Raw genomic sequence first — 16,565 nt, forward strand, 5'->3', positions numbered from 1 at the left:
TAGGCTACAGGTATGCATCCTGGGACTAATTGAAGGGATAGAGGCTGTGCACAAGTCACCCACAGCCTTTCATGGCTGAGGAATGGTGGAGGGTGCATTGGAACAAGAATATTAGCAATGGTTGAGGGCTGCTGAGAAGGAGAGTTGGCTTAAGGAAGTAAGAGAAACCTTTGAAGCCTGATATACATGAGTTTCCCAAAACAAATGACTCTTGATGTTGTTCTATGGCATTGGTGTACAAAGTATAAAGGGAGTAGTGTTTTATCCTACTTTGATAAATTATTTTTATAGACCAGAAAGTATAAAAGGCTGTTTTTAATTTAAATTAAGCTGGGCTAATGTGATTTGACCAGGACTACTTTTGATTTGATTTTCTAATCCATATTTTTATGAAATTACACAACTTGGTTCATGGTTCCCTCGGGAGGAGGACATGATAGATTAGTTTCTTCTCAAGGTTCATTCCAGTCGCAGCATGTGTTTGAGGGTTGAAGTTAATCAGAAAGGCAGGGATGGAACAGTGGGATTTTACCTAATGATTGAACCATTTTGATGCAGTCAGTGTACCTGCCTGGTTTTGGGGAAAGTCACTGCTATCCTGCATACCCTCCTGGCAGCTGGTTTGAGTGCTGTGTGGGAGCTTGTGTTCAGTGCAGTTCTGGACATAGCACATCAACTGGCATTTTTCTATTAATTTATTGTTGTCTAGATAATTTCATCAATCCTCTTCCCAGCAAAATAGCCCTAAAAAAAGGCTGAATCCGTTGATTCTCTGTACGAAAAAAATCCTTTAAAACCTAAATGTACTTTGGTCCCCTATTTTAAAATTCAATACAATGGAATCCTGATGTGTCTCTATGTAAATGAAATTTACATCAACTATGTTACGGATGAAGGAAAAAAGTGACATTTGACCTTAACATCTCTCATCCTCCAGTGAGCTTGATTCTATTTGGTGAATAAATGACTATTTCGTATAACTGCTTCTTTTGGGTTCACACAGGGACAACTACACCTGCAGGGAGTTCATGGTCATCCTTTTGGCCTTAATCTGAAAATGGATATAGATATTAGTTATCTCTGCATAGTTATAACCTTTACAACTATAGCGTACCAACAGTGCAAACTAATAAAATGCTTGCATTTTAGTAGCACTTTTGATGATCTTGGGACATCCCAAAGCATTCACAGCCAATGAAGCATTGTTGTAATGTAGGGAGACGCTGCAGCCAATTGGCACTTGGCTGGGTCCCATGCACAACAGCAAGATAATGGCCAGATAATCTGTTTTAGTAAAGTTGAGGGATAAATGTTAGTCAGGGAGCTGAGGAGGATTCTACTGCTCTTATTCAAAGATAACATAGGATCTTTTACATCTACCTAAGAGGCAGGCAGGACCTCAGTTTAATGTTTCAATTGAAAGATGACATCGCTGACAGTTTAGCGGTCCCTCAGCACTGCACCACTGTCCAGTCTAAACCATGGGATGGACCTCGGAGGACTTAAACCAAAACCATCTGACTCTGGTGAGAGTATTGATATTTGACTCAGAATGTCAAGTGACACCCTTTAAAGTTGATATTTTCCAACTTTGAAAAGATGCATTTCAGTGGTACGTTTTCCTACGTTAAAGGCACTGTATAAATCCAAGTAGCTCTTGTTTCTGGGTTTAAGAAAACAAAATGGATTCACATGAGGTAGGAAGAGCCAGTAGAATCCATGTATAATGTCTTAGCAATAGTTTTGATTTTTTTCCCCATTGTATGTTACCTGGACTTGGAAAAGTTACATGAATTTTTGTTAATTTTTCAGGCAAGCAGTTTAGAGTCTTATTCCTCAGTACAGTAAGAACAAGACACACATGCAAGCATAAGCAGACCCCCATCAAGCGAAAGGAGCAGTTAGTAGAGGACTCCACCGAGGACCTGGACTATGGGTTTCTGTCTAATTACAAACTACTTAATACTGCCATCACGAGAGCACAGTCCCTGGTTGCTGTGGTTGGAGACCCCATAGCTCTGTGCTCGGTTGGTAGATGCAGGTAAAGTGAAGCAATTGTTCTTCATGTAATTAATTGGAAAGCTAATGAATATTCACCATTATAACTTGACTTATTGGTTTCTAAATAAGTATATTGTTTTTCAGAGATGGTTCTTTGAAGCTAGACTTTCAGTGCAAATTGGTCTATCCCATTTGAACGAGAAGGTTTCAAGCTCTCTACCTTGTTTGTGTTTTGAAAAAAATTGTTTTGATTACCTATTACTGAAGAGCATAAATGCGGAATCAAATTACATGGAAAAGTACAGCATTTGACCCAAGTGGTCCATGCCAGTGCTTATACTCCACATGAGCCTCCTCCCACCCCTCTTTATCTAACACTATCAGAGTAAAAAACAAAAACTGCGTATGCTGGAAATCCAAAACAAAAACAGAAACAGAAATACCTGGAAAAACTCAGCAGGTCTGGCAGCATCGGCGGACAGGAGTACAGTTGACGTTTCGAGTCCTCAACTGAAGGGTCATGAGGACTCGAAACGTCAACTGTACTCCTCTCCGCCGATGCTGCCAGACCTGCTGAGTTTTTCTAGGTATTTCTGTTACTGTTTTTGTTTTCTATCAGAGTGAACTTCTGTTCCTTTCTCCCTAAATATTTATCTAGCTTCTCTTTGAATGCATTGGAATTCACAGGATGATGTTTGCCTTTACTAACAAATGCTAAACAAGCACTTGGAGGAAAAGTCATTCAGCTTTTCAAAGCCCTTTCTGCCCATCAAAACTATATGTAATAAAGAACTTGTACAATTTACCCAACTTCAGTTTCTGGAGATAAAGCCCTGTGTAATTGCCCCCTAAATCCTAAAGATAATTGATATAATAATCATTATATAATTGTTGAAAGTATGTTGTTCTTTCTGCAGGTGTTCCATTACAATTGAACCATTGTACAACATGCCTGTCCCATTTTTAAATTTTCTAACCTAAAATTACTTAGCTTTTAATTTTTTGACTGTTGCAACTCTCCGTGCCATCAAAACGTCCATTGTGGGAAATCCATGGACCTGTGGATCCAGTTTATTTGCATTAAGCTGCTTTTTCAACTTTGGTTCGACATGACAAACATCAATCTGAGACTGTGTTACTTAGAGAAGAAGCCCAAACAATTCTTGACCATTGTTCAAGCAGCATAACCTGTTCCACTGTCTTGAACAGAGGACATTTGTAGAGTATGGGGGTAAACTCTCCCCTAGAAGGCTACAGTTGCATGACACCTTATAGCCTCTGGGAGTTTTTATTCTAGGGATATTGAAGTCCTGTAGAACTGTTGAATAATATAACCCATAGTGGTCGAGATTAAAGCTGCTCGGAGTAATGGACTGTTTGAGGAGATAAAAGCCTTGATTGGTTTGTGAACTAAAGATTGGTGTGTCTAGTTTTATAAAGTCTACAGTGATCAGGTATAATATAAATCTGCAATACACCTTTGGATTTGTGATTTTATTGCAAAGAAGCTCATAAATCAACAATTGATGTCATGTTGTTTATACTTAAGCACTTTCCAGCATATGCCATTATTATTTCCAGCAATTATTCGTTAAAAGTCCTTTGTAATATCAAACCTATTAATTCAATCCTCAAAGTAGATTATGGCTTCAACTGCTCTCTTGGTTTACCAAGGAAACGTAAGATGATAGAGGTCAGAGTTTTATTATAACAGGAGATATATAATGGTGAAATTTGCGTTTTGAGCGCAGGATGATTTGAAAATTGGGCTATGTGTGGGTGCTATGTGGGCTGCATGTTAGCTTTTCACTGAGCCTCAGGATTATACCCCACTAAAGTCTAATCTGGTGTACTGCTCATGACCAAGGAACACTAATATTGAGCCTTTTTCTATCATGTTATTTGAAAATTACATCGATTAAAACCGAGGTTGGTATTATACAGTAATAAGGGCCTTAACCCTTTGGGAAATGTATTTAAACGTGGCGATATTTCATCAATGAAACATTTTGCTTATATCCTACATGAAGATCACCAGCATATTATGGTATGAGTTATTTTTTAGTGATTATTATTCCACAAGGTAATATCACAGGAAACTGTCCTCCATTTCTGGAGAAATTTGAAATTATAATTTTTTTACTCTCGGGGGGAAAATGTGTAAAAGGAATCTCTGTACAACCTGGAATGTAATTTAGTGATTTAACTAATGCTGTGTGAATCAATTATCCTGCTCGTAACCTAGTGCACAACTATATTACAATGTATTTCCCTGGTTTGGTTTGTACTACTTGCATGTATAATTATTTTTGTTTCTTTTCTTTGAAGGGGGGGGGGCAGAATTCTATGCACCGGCCTACTGAGATTTTTTTTTTAGAGAATTTGGTCTTTGTGCTTGATGCTAATTTGATTTGAGTGATTTAACTACCTTACAAATGTTGTATGTGAAAGGAATAAATGGCAGCTGCATTATGGGTCATCCTACATTTTAACAAAGCTGTATTGAAGCTTGAATCTATTTCAGTTGCACAGAAATGATTGTGTGTATGCTGGTGTTTGTGGACAAGTAACCAAAACAGGGTAGATGTTTTTTCTTCCCCTGCTTTTCCCTTACCTTTTTTTTATAATGAGCAAATGAAGGCCCTTGGAAATGCAATATTTGATTGTTCTACAAAACCAGAAACTGTCTTAACACTGCACCATTTATAGCAATCCTTTCAGTACTGAATTACCTTGTAGTTTTATAAATACAGAATGTACTATCTCAGAACATTTGTAAAGATGATTCATGTGCTCCATCAGCCCCATTTGTCCTTGCCAGTTGTGGGTCCCTATCTTCGTGTGAGTTAATCAACAATAATGCAATAGCCAGGACTGTGAAAGTCATCCATGCTCACTGTTGGTTGGTTGTAGAAGGATAACAGATTTTTATTAATGTTGGGCAATTTACCCCAACTGATATGAGCACCCCTGAGACTCACCTGGCAAGCCCTGGAACCTCTATTGCAGACGAGAACAGCAGCAGTATTATAGGAATATTGTCACCTCAAAGTCATAAGCCATCCTGACTTGGCACATCACAGGAGCGTTATCAAACAGAATTTGACACACACCACATAAGGAATTATTAGTCATAGAGGTAGGGTTTATGGAGCGGGGTAGAAAGAGGTAGAGATGTGGAGAGATTTAAATAGGGAATTCTAGAACTTAGGCAATGAAAGGCATGGCCATCAATGGTGCAATAATGAAAAGGTTGTGAACCACCATCACACTGGATTGCTATGGCTCAAGGAGAAGGCTTGTCACAACTGCTTTGGGGCAGCTGGGGCTGAGCAATAAATGTGGTCTTGCCAGCATGCCACATCCCGTGAGCAGATTAAAGAGGAGATACAATACTTCAAATGATCTGTTACAGAGCTTTCAAGGCTCTAGTACATGAGGCAAATTTGTTGGAGCATCAGGTAGCCGTGGGACCCAGCTGGGAGAACACAAACATGGGTGGAATTGTTTTAAAAATCACTGTTGAACCTCCAGCTTGCGCGCTCTCCAGCTTGTGCGCTCTCTCATTTTCAAGTTCATCAGTCAGCTCAACAAATATTAAACTGCTTTTTAATTAGCCAGATACCATGTGGGTAGAATGAGCCCATGTTTGCTTTGGCAGAAGTTCAGATTGACTTCTGTTGTCAGAAAATGCAAAGTAGAATTGGATGACGTAAAAAGCTGTAGCAGTAACTTCCAGTATTCATTCCTGAAATAAAAATTGGTTTTGTGATTTGGATCCCTCCCCACCGCCCCCCATCATTCCCAGTGCTTTTCTGCTGGACAGTGTTGGATGATATGCTAGAGTTGCCTGGTGTGCAGAACAATGGTGTAATATGTGCTTGAGTTCACTGAAGTTGCATTCAGGGGAAAATTGCTAATCTTGCCAATTCAGTGACAGCTTCCTGTTTTCTGTTGGTGTTTCCAATAGGAGGAGGGAACAGAAGAGATGGTGGCCTGACAAATTATTCAAAAAGGCCACTCATCTAAAGAGTTGATAGTTTTTAAAAAATGTTCTCAAGTCACATTGTTCAGGGACAATATTATTTTAATTGCAATTGAGTTGGTCAATAAGTTTAAATTGGTATCTCCATCTGGGATTGTACATAAATTGAGTACAGGACCTGAAACCCACAACTTCAAATTACTCTTTCAGAACTTGACAGTTAGTTATTCTATTAATAAATAATTAGAAATATTTCAGCTTTTATATTTTGGTAGAATTGTGGTGTTTTTTTTAATACATTTATAGAGAAACAAAAAGTATTGTATTTGTTTCTGCTTTCTCTCCATACTTTGCGCCACACAGATTAGGGCAGCTGTCACACAATTTGAAGCAATTCACTCTGCCGTCTCTTGCGCATTACGAGATCAATATCACTCTTGCTATAGAAACAATCCTTCCAGCCTCTGGGTTTATGAGGACCAGATCCCAAAATCCATTTTTTGCTTGATTTGCTGAGGGCGCACACACTGGCACAAAGGAAGATACACAGACAGGGAGAAAACTTTCTACTGGCTTTTTCAAAAAAATTGCACATGGGATTTGGACCTTGCTGGCAAGGTCAGCATTTATTGCCCACCCAAAATTGCCCTTGAGAAGGTGGTGGTGAACTATCGGCTTGAACTGCTGCAGCTTGTGGTGTGGGTACAGCCATAGTGCTTTTAGGTAGGGTGGCTGGAGTCATACCTAGCACCAAGAAAGATGATTGTGGTTGTTGGAGGCCAATTATCTCAGTGCTAGGACATTGCGACAGGAATTCCTCAGGGTGGTGTCCTAGGCCCAAGCGCCTTCAGTTGCTTCATCAATGACCTTTTTTCCATCATAAGTTAGAAGTGGATGTTGGCTCATGATTGCACAGCGTTCATTTTCATTCACGGTTTTGCAGATAATGAAGCTGCCTGTGCCCACATACAGCAAAACGTGGACAGCATCCAGGTTTGGGATGATAAGTGGCAAAAGTATCATTCGCACCGTGCAAGTGCCAGGCAATGACCATCTCTGACAAGAGAGAATCCAATCATCTCCCCTTGATGTTTAATGGCGTTACCATCGGGGGTTACAATTGACCAGAAACTTAATTGGATAAGCCATTAATACTGTGGCTACAAGAGCAAGTCAGAGGTATTCTGAAGTAAATGGCTTAACATCTTGCCTCGCCAAAGCTTTTCCACCATCTACAAGGCATAAGGAGTGTGATGAAATGCTCTCCACTTTTCTGAATAAGTGGAACTTCAACAGCACTCAAGCGCCTGACAGGACAAAACAGCCTGCTTAATCGGCACCCTAGCTACCACCTTAAACATTTACTTTGTCCACCAGATATACCGTAGCTGCAATGCATACCATCTAAAGGAAGCACTACAGCAACCTGCCAATACTCACTTGACAGCAGTTCCTAAACTGGTGATTTCTATCATCTAAAAGAACAAAGGAAGCAGACACATGGGAACCTGCAAGTTCCCCTCCAAGTTGCACCCCATCCTGACTTGGGAATGTATCTTTGTTCCTTCAGTGTCACTGTGTCAAAATTCTGGAACTCCTTCCTGAACATCACTGTGGGTGTACCTTCACCAGACGAGACTGTAGCATTTCAAGAAGGAGGCTCACAACCAACTTCTGAAGTGCAATTCGAGATGAGTAATAAATGCCAGCACATCCATAACCTGTGAATAAAAAAAGGCACATTTTCAAAAGTGGTTCTCTGCATATTCCAGAATAATTGTAGGACCTAATCTTAGAGCATTCCTTTAGAAGTATGAGGTAATACACTTTGGTACAAAGAACATGGAGAGACAGTATAAAATAAAAGATACTATTCTAAATGGTGTGCAGGAGCAGAGAGACCTGTGAGTATATGTATGAAAGTTATTAAAGGTGGCAGGACAGGTAGAGAGAGTTTTTTTTCTAAAGCATACAGTATTCTAGGCTTCATTGATAGGGGCATAGAATACAAGAGTAGGGAGGCTATCGTGAACTTATATAAGACACTGGTTAGACCTCAGTTGGACTATTGTGTACAGTTCTGGGCGCCACATTAATAGGAAGGATGTGAACACATTAGAGAGAGTGCAGAAGAGGTTTGTGAGAATGGTTCCAGAGATGAGACACTTCAGTTATGAGGAAAGATTGGAGAAGTTGGAGAGGAGAAGGCCAAGAGGAGACTTGACGGAAGTACTCAAAATCATGAGGGTTCTGGACTGAGTAGATAGGGAGAAACTGTTACCACTTGGAAACTGATCGAGAACCAGAGGGTACAGTTTCAAAGTTTCTTGCAAAAGCAAGGTGAAAAAAAAACTTTTTCACGCAGAGAGCATTTAGGGTTTGGAATGCACTGCCTGGAAGTGTAGTGGAGGCAGGTTCAATTGAGGCACTCGAGGGCATTGAGTGATTATCTAAATAGAAACGATGTGCAGGTTACGGGGAAAAGGCAGGAGATTGGCACGAAGTTAAAATGCTCAGAGAGCTGATGCAGATATGATGGGCTGAATGGCCACCTTCTGCACTGTAATAATTCTATGATTCTGTGAATTTTAGAAGGCAACAACTACCGACATCTTCCGTTTCTTGTTCAGCACCCCCTTATATAAACAAGTAATAGCTCATTGGGATACTTTTAAACTATCTCCCAGTAGTGTGGGTAGGGTGAAGTAAAGTACATATTGAATTTATGATAACAGGAGCAATGTGTGGGTGTACTTAGTCATATTTTTAAAGCTGCAGAATGTTAAGAAAATACAGCTGGTTGACCTACTTAAAACCTTTTTGTGTGCTAAAACATGGTTCTTTTCTGCTCAAGATAACCCTGCACAAAAGAAACCCTGGAGAAATGAGGATTTCAAAAGAAAAGATAAAAGATAACAGCATGATGATGTTCATCAATACTGTACTCTAAGACGTCATGTAGCGAGCACATAGAATGTTGTGCAGGATGAACTATTAATTTTTAAACAATACAATCAAATTAGAACAAGGCTGATTGGCAAAATTCCCTCTACAGTTTTCAGCTTACTACAAACAGAGATGGCTGTATTTTAGCCTTGGCTGTTTACACTTCACTGAAATTTCTTTTTTTAAGAGCTTGGGGGCATTTAATAAATGTGTGCTGTTCCCTAGACACAGATATGGTGGATGTCGCTCCAGGCTTGACTGCCACATTGGTTAATCATGAAGAATTTGTTTCACAGTAGCACTCTAGAGAAACATTTTTGTATTTTTGCAGTTCTTCCCAGTTTTACAGTGAATAAACCAAAAATATTTCTTCAGTGTCTTCCTCGTATTGAATAAACAGAATTATACAATCAGGAAATTTCCTACTTTTCAAAAGACTTCTTTGGACCCTTGTGATTTCTTTCGTGTCTCTAATTGGCCATTTTTAATTTCTTCTCTCCCTTTAGTGTCAGCTACAAGCACACTTTTCCCAACAGAGTCACTTGTCATTTCTCATTTTGTTAAAAGTTCATTTTTATCGATGGGTTTATTCCCCACAAGAAAGCCTTTCTTGATTCTCATTGTTACAGATTATTTCCTCAGGGACTTGCATTGGACTGGGGCTTTGATTTGTGTAAATTATCAAATGAAGGAATGTTGAAGACCCATGGGGCTCCTGCACTCTGAGCTGGTCAATTCCTAATCATATCACAGTATTCTCTTTCCATACACACCATGCTTCAAAGAGATTGTCGGACAAGCATCACAGATGTGCAACCTTAGGTTGATCCAAATCTCTCTCCATGAATTCTTAAATGCTTTTAATCCAAGGCGTTTACACCTCTAGGGGAAATAAGGTAGAGGGCAAAGGGATATAGAGGTACACATTCACATCCTTAAAAGCAGCAACGCAAGTTTAAAAAGTACATAAATGCAAACAAAGCACTATGGTTCATTTCTGGAGGCATAGAATTGAAAAGTTGGGAAATTATATTTCAGACTTGTATAGAATCTTGGCTAAACCCCACAATGTATCATGTGCAGTTCTGATCTCCATGTTTACAAAGGACGTAGAGGCAATGGAGATTTACAACATTGATACCAGACCTGGGGTTAGAACGATTAGAAAGACACAACATGCTGAGGCTCTTTGCTTACAAAAGTGAAGGCTGAGGGGTGACCTATGAGAGGTGCTCAGAATTATGAAGGCGTTCTATAGGGTCGCTTCAAGAAGGGTTTCCACCTGTGTGGGAATCCACAACTAGGGCCATAAAGATAAAATGGTCACTAATAAATCCGATAAAGCATTCAGAATGTTTTTCTTTTTTACCCGGAGTGTGGTTGGAATATGGAACGTTCTACTAAAAGGAATAGTTGAGACAAGATGCATAGGTGCCTTTTAAGGAAAAGTTTGATAACTACATGAGAGAGAAAGTAATAAAAAGGATATGCTGATGAGGGTTAAATGAAGTGCAGTGGGAGATGGCTCGCATGGACTATAAACATCGACGTAGACTATTTGGACAGATTGACCAGCTTTTATGGTGAAAATCCTTTGTCAAAGATAATCAGATGGCTAGAGAAGGGGTTGTTTGTGTCTCTTAAAATCAGACATGATTGTTCTGCTACTCTGATCATGCTCTTGATTCTGAAGGTGGTTGCCTCACAATTAGTGCATTTCCATTCCATTTGGAGTTTTGTGTTTCACACTGTTAAATCTCATTGAGGAGAAGGCCAGATGACTCTAGTCATTGCTAATGCCGTTTAAATGGCTATTATGGAGTCGATACAAACATACTTAGTTCATTTTCTTTTCCTTACTCCTTCCTCTTTCTCCATGAGGACAGGATTGTTACAGCACAGAAGGAGGCTGTTCGGCCCATTGTGTCTGCATTGGCTCTCTCCATGGCCCTTCACGTTCCTCCTTTTCAGATAACAATCCAATTCCCTCTTGAATGCCTCAGTTGAACCTGCCTCCACCATACTGAGGCAGTGTACTCCAGACCCTAACAGCTTGCTGCATGAAATAGGTTTTCCTCCATTTGCCATTGCTTCTTTTGCCAATTACCTTAAAGCTGTGTCCTCTTGCTCACAATGCTTCCACCAATGAAAACTGTTTACCCAATCTACATGCTTAATGTTTACAGCATCAACCTCTCCTGAAGCTAGATTTGATTAGAAGTGGAAGATCTCATAGTGCAAGTTGGTATTCTTGAAGATTGATTTCATTGATATTTTGGGTATGGAAAGAGGAGTTTGGTTTTTATCACTATTACGTATGTTTCTTTTGTTCTTTCCATGTGTAATCCCGCACAGACAGCAAGTAAAGCATGAAGGGTTTGGTCTAAGGCACAAATTTCTCCAAATTTGTTTGTTTCCATAATGTTAGTATATTTGGAATCGACAGCCTGACACTGCCATATTTTCAGTATTAAAATTGAGCTCTGATTTATTAACCTGCTAATAATTTATGTCTGTGGTTCATTAAATTTTTGATGTACAGTTTAGACTGTAAAGTTTTGATGGTTTGTGTTCTTGATGTCTCATCTCTTGAATCTACAATGTGTCATTAATAGCTCTTGAATTGCATTGCAAGACTTTACCCTACCTTAATTAATGGAGAAGATTATAAGTGTAACAAATTCTTGGTTACATGCTGCCACACTGCATTGAGGCAGCTTCACAACTCTATTCAGTGTGACAGCAAATATTTGAAACAGTATTGTTTGTGCAGTGGCTTTTAATTTTTTTAACTGTTAGAAACAGTGTCACAGTAAATTAAGATGACTAGCAAAGTAAATAATTCTTGAGTGTTTAAAATCAAACTATTGGCCTCACTTTGTTTTATTTTTCGTGCAAATTGCATTTGTCTGTTAATAAAATATGCAGTTACCTGCATGCATATAAGTTGAGACATTTTTCAATTTGAACAAGTTAGACCTTTTAATAAGCTGTCAAAATATAAATAGGATTTCTCATTTTGTGGAGAGTTCTTATTTCTCAGAACCCAAAATGAAAAACTGATAGCAGCGAAGCTGGACTTAATAATAATCATCATCATCTCTGCGTTTTCCCTTCAGACCCCAACTCCTGCTTCATCTTGCACTTTATCCCCCTCAACAGGCAATTGAATTCCCATCTAACACTGTCCTTGCTGACTTTGCTTGTTTTGGCCTTCAGGTGTCTGACTCATGTGCCGTAACCTAATATCAGTCATCCACTGCTTTGGAGTATCTTGGGTCTTTTTAGATGTGTCCTGACCAATTAATGAATTGACATTACAATTTTCTGAGCTCCCTGACGGCTCAGGTGCCAGTATGCTGTGTGCAATTGAGCCCATCAAACCAGGAGAGCCCCAGGTTGAATCTATGATGTGCTGGATGAGCTTAGCCAGTTAGGGCAGTGCTACATGCATAGAAATGATGTGCACCATTCCTATCTTAAGGAAATAATCTACCACAATTTTTAAATGATTTCTAAATAGGTGGGGGGGGGGGGTGGGTAATGCAATTCTGTCCTAGACTTACTGTTGTGCTAGCGTTCACCATTTGAAAACGTTTGAGCACCTCCACAGACTTTGTTAATGACCCCTTGAGCTGCTTGCCAGGAACAACACTGAGCTCTGAATTAGAACTGCTTTCCTTCCCAAATACTTGTCAGTTAAAGCTGTAAAAATTGATAACCAGAACAGATATATGAGTATGCAGGTTACCGTTGGTAGTTGAGAGCCAGTAGCTCTGGAGAGTTGACTCACTGAATGAATGATCTTGCATTCAAATAGTACCTTTCATATTCTTCACCGCTAATGAATTACTTTTGAAATATAATTATAGTTTTTTTAGGGAAATGAGGCAGATAATTTGCACATCATTCGCTCCTGTAGATGGTGCTTGATTTGGAAGTACTTGAGGGACCCATTGAGTGTTATGGGATTTGTCCATCAATTGCTGAAAAGACAAAATCTCACCCTTTTGCCAGGCTCTGAGTCGCTGGTGTCATCAAACTGTACAGTCCTCTGGTCAGACCACATCTTGAATGTTGTGGTTGGTTCGTAAGATAGACACTTACACATCGGAGGCAATGCAATGAAGAACCACAAGACTGATCCCTAGTGTTAGAGGTTTGAATATAAGGTAAGACGAGAGAATCTTTGGTTATACACCATGGAAGAGAATTACCTTATAGTATCTTAGATTACGTAGCATCATCTAAGTGTTATGGAAAAGATAATTATGGAAAGTATTGCCTTCTGTTCAATCCCACCAGCCTGAACCTCCATGAATTTCTCTGACTTTTGTCAATAGTCCTATAGCCACGCCAAAAGATTTACCTCAATAAGAGCACTGTCTATGTTTGTGAAGAGCAATACTTTTCAAAGCTGTCTCATTTTCTGATGATGCCAGTTTAAACTTTAGCAACAACAGTGGAGTGATTACTATGCCTTCAGCTGCCTGGGTCCTAACTGTGGGAATTACCTTCCCTCAACCTCTTTGCCTCTCTCTCCTCTGAAGATGCTCTTTATGTTACAACCCACCCCCAGGTGAGGTTCCCCAAACTTCTTGATCCAGGTGAGACCCCTCAGTTTGTCACCGTCTGGCTGGGACACCCTTAAATTGCTATGCCCCGAGTGAGGAGGGATGAACTGCCCCCCCCCCCCCCCCAACTTCTGTTGGTGGCAACAAGATTTAATCTAAAAAGGATCCCTTCACAGATACCTTTTTTCTCAGAACCACTCATTCTGGTTTTGAAGGAGCCAATCTGACCAGACTTTCTTGAGTTAAAGATAAGAGTAAGTTTATTAACTACTAAAGGCAAGAAAGGGTAAAACACATACTTTTAACCTGTATGATGTAAATGCAAGAATTTAGCTTGAAGTAAGTGAATATATATGTTTTTAAAAAGTGGTATACGGAGCAGTTGTTGACTCATGGGGGAATAGGTGATTAAGCATTGCGATCCGAGGTTCCAGTAGAATTGACTCTGTCAGGCAAATAGTCAGTTTCGAGGTTCAGTTGAGTTGAATTCGGTAGAGAGGGAGAGAGATTGGGATACCTGCAAAAAGGTGATTTGCTGGGGTACTGTGTGTGGCTGTTACTTCTGAGTCAAACTTTCAGCACTTGCTCTCTCTCAGAACACCCTCCAACAGACAGACAGCCGGGGCAGCTCTTCAACTCACTTTTAACACCTTTGTATATTCCAAGTGGGAAGCAAAATCACAAATCTGTCTAGGCATTGCTCACAGGATTTCTTGAGATGATGCCCGTCTCCCATTATATCCCATTGTCTCTACCTGGGGAAGCATTTGGTTTCTGGATGTCTTTAGCAGTAGCTTGTGTGGCAACAGGGGTTCCATTATCTCTTGGGGAGTCACCCTGCAGCATTCCAGCCAGTGGCTTGTGTGTATTTTAAAAACTCCAGTATTTCCAGATGCATTTCAGTGTTTTTCCTTCATTATCATGACACTTAACACTTACCCCTGTGAACAAATCAACTGTATTAAGATTTGCTTCGGCACTTAAAATCAGGCTTCGTTTGATAACACTGCTGTGAAGCTACTGTTGACATTTTACTACGTTAAAGGTGCTCAATAAATGCAAGTTGTTGCTGTATATACAGTGTTATGTTTCTATCCCTAATGCCTTTGATTGCTGGGAAGCCAAGCAGGCAGCAAAGCAAAATGCAACACATCAGCGATTGGTTGACTGAACTAACTTTGTGAATTTTCTTTTGCAAACTGTCAAGAGTGAAGCCAACACTATTCAGTCATGTTTGGCTTGGTTTGAATTTATGCCCAGGGATTAACTGAATATCACTAAAAAGTACCAGTGGATTCACATTAAAAAATCCAGGTGAAAATCGAAGCTCGTGATGCTGGATCCCACTAGGGCGGAAAAGTATAGTTGGTCAGAGAATAAATCAAGCAGCAGTGATCACCCAGTGCTAAATTTGGGGTTTTAAGAACCTGTGGGTTGGAGGAGGTAAGGAAGACTGAAGAAGATGAGGATAATGAGCGAAGGAAAATTTCCAAATGAAAATTTCCTCAGTTTACTACAAAATTGTGAACATTTTTGTTATGATTTTATTATATGTAGTGCTCAGAAGAAATCTTTATCACCTGCTTTCCAGAACATTAACTTGAGCACTGTGCCACAAAAAGCTTGGATGTGAGTTTGTAGCCCAAGTTCCTGTAACCAATGCTCCCCGCCACCCCAATTAATTACTAATTTTAGCTAGAAGGACAAAAAACAGGAGGGGTATGTTGCCTGGGATGTGATCACAAACCAGTTACCATACATTTCTAAAAGGTCAGGGGCAGGTATTCTAATAATCTTGATCCACAAAATATATCTGGCACTGGCAGACACACAAAAGAAGGAAAGTAATGAAACTCTCCGCTGTCTATCCAGTTTCTCAAATACTTTCCAGCAACAGTGTTGATCGGGGATTAAGAATGGCAACGCTGGCTGTATCCCCGTTTTCTCCTCTGTTCCCCAACCCAAGTAAACTGAGCAAATTGCAGCACCGACAACTGAGGTCAGCTCTGTGTAGATTGGTGATTGAATCTGAAACCTCTCTCCTTTGTGGTCTTAGTATGAACCTGGGTGGTGTATTTGCTCACAAAAACATTAGGAAAATGTCTTCCATTTTACCATGTACACAAATCTAACTGAAGCTGTTCCTCACTACCATCCTGTTCGCAAAGCAATTTCAATGGAAAAATATTTGAATTCAGTCTTTAGTGTGGCTGTATTCTTGTCATCCAGTTAGTTCTTGTTGTATCAGAAACCTGTGGCTCCTTTTTAACCCTGTCAACCTTACATATTCACATTCAGTGAGTTGTCTTGATTTATTCATCAGCAATGAGATCGAGGTTTTCGTGGTTTATCTACTCTGTTAGAAACCTACGTCCTAATTTAGTTGGTAACTGAGCTTGCTTAAGCCTTAATAAGCCAAGTGGTTAACTTTTAAAGAGAATGGCTGTACGTGATTAGTGATGTCCTTAGTTTTTTTAGATATTTTCATATTTATGGAAAATGTCAAGAATGACCTTTTCATACCAGCCTGAAAGGTTTGTTGTTGAACAGTTCATTGTGGCTGCCATTGTTATCACCAACTTGCAGCTGGTATAGGGAAATTCACTAATGCTATTTTATATCATTTCCCGTAAGACTGTTGCCATCTTTCTTGCCCTTCCCTTCTTCCCGAGTTAACTCGGGTGGTTACACTTGATTTGAACGTAAACATACCTACATCTCCTTACATATGACCTCAATGTAAATGCTCGTGTAAGGAGACAAATGCATTGGTATGCATTTAGAGTGAAAGTTGAGATTCCTTTGATTTTCATTTTTGCTACATTTCTACGGCATTGTTTTTCACTGAGGATTTTTCCTGTACTGCTTGGATCCTTTTGTTTCTTTTTGTGATCCGTTGCTTCCTCTGCTCTCTCCCCGACACACTCTCAACTCCAGTTTTTTTGTTGTTCCTAAGTCCACTAATGTGGCAAATTGCATATAATTCTGGGCAGGCTGTTTTCCATAACCTTCCAGTGGTCCATGTAAGCAAATTTTACTTCAATCAACAGCAGTAACTA

The 16,565-nt window shown here is 39.7% G+C and overlaps 1 protein-coding gene across 6 annotated transcripts in view; it reads left to right on the plus strand.

The window, feature by feature from the left end:
* helz (helicase with zinc finger) overlaps positions 1–16,565 on the plus strand; it is a 256,788-nt gene that overhangs the window by 146,868 nt on the left and 93,355 nt on the right. For all 6 annotated transcript variants that reach the window (XM_078529015.1, XM_078529019.1, XM_078529018.1 and 3 more), the window contains exon 21: positions 1,813–2,041. In XM_078529015.1, coding sequence (XP_078385141.1) covers positions 1,813–2,041 — 229 coding nt within the window. The remainder of the gene's footprint in view (positions 1–1,812; positions 2,042–16,565) is intronic.

Source organism: Cetorhinus maximus, chromosome 24 (assembly GCF_964194155.1).
Source record: "Cetorhinus maximus chromosome 24, sCetMax3.hap1.1, whole genome shotgun sequence".
NCBI classification, from domain to species: domain Eukaryota; kingdom Metazoa; phylum Chordata; class Chondrichthyes; order Lamniformes; family Cetorhinidae; genus Cetorhinus; species Cetorhinus maximus.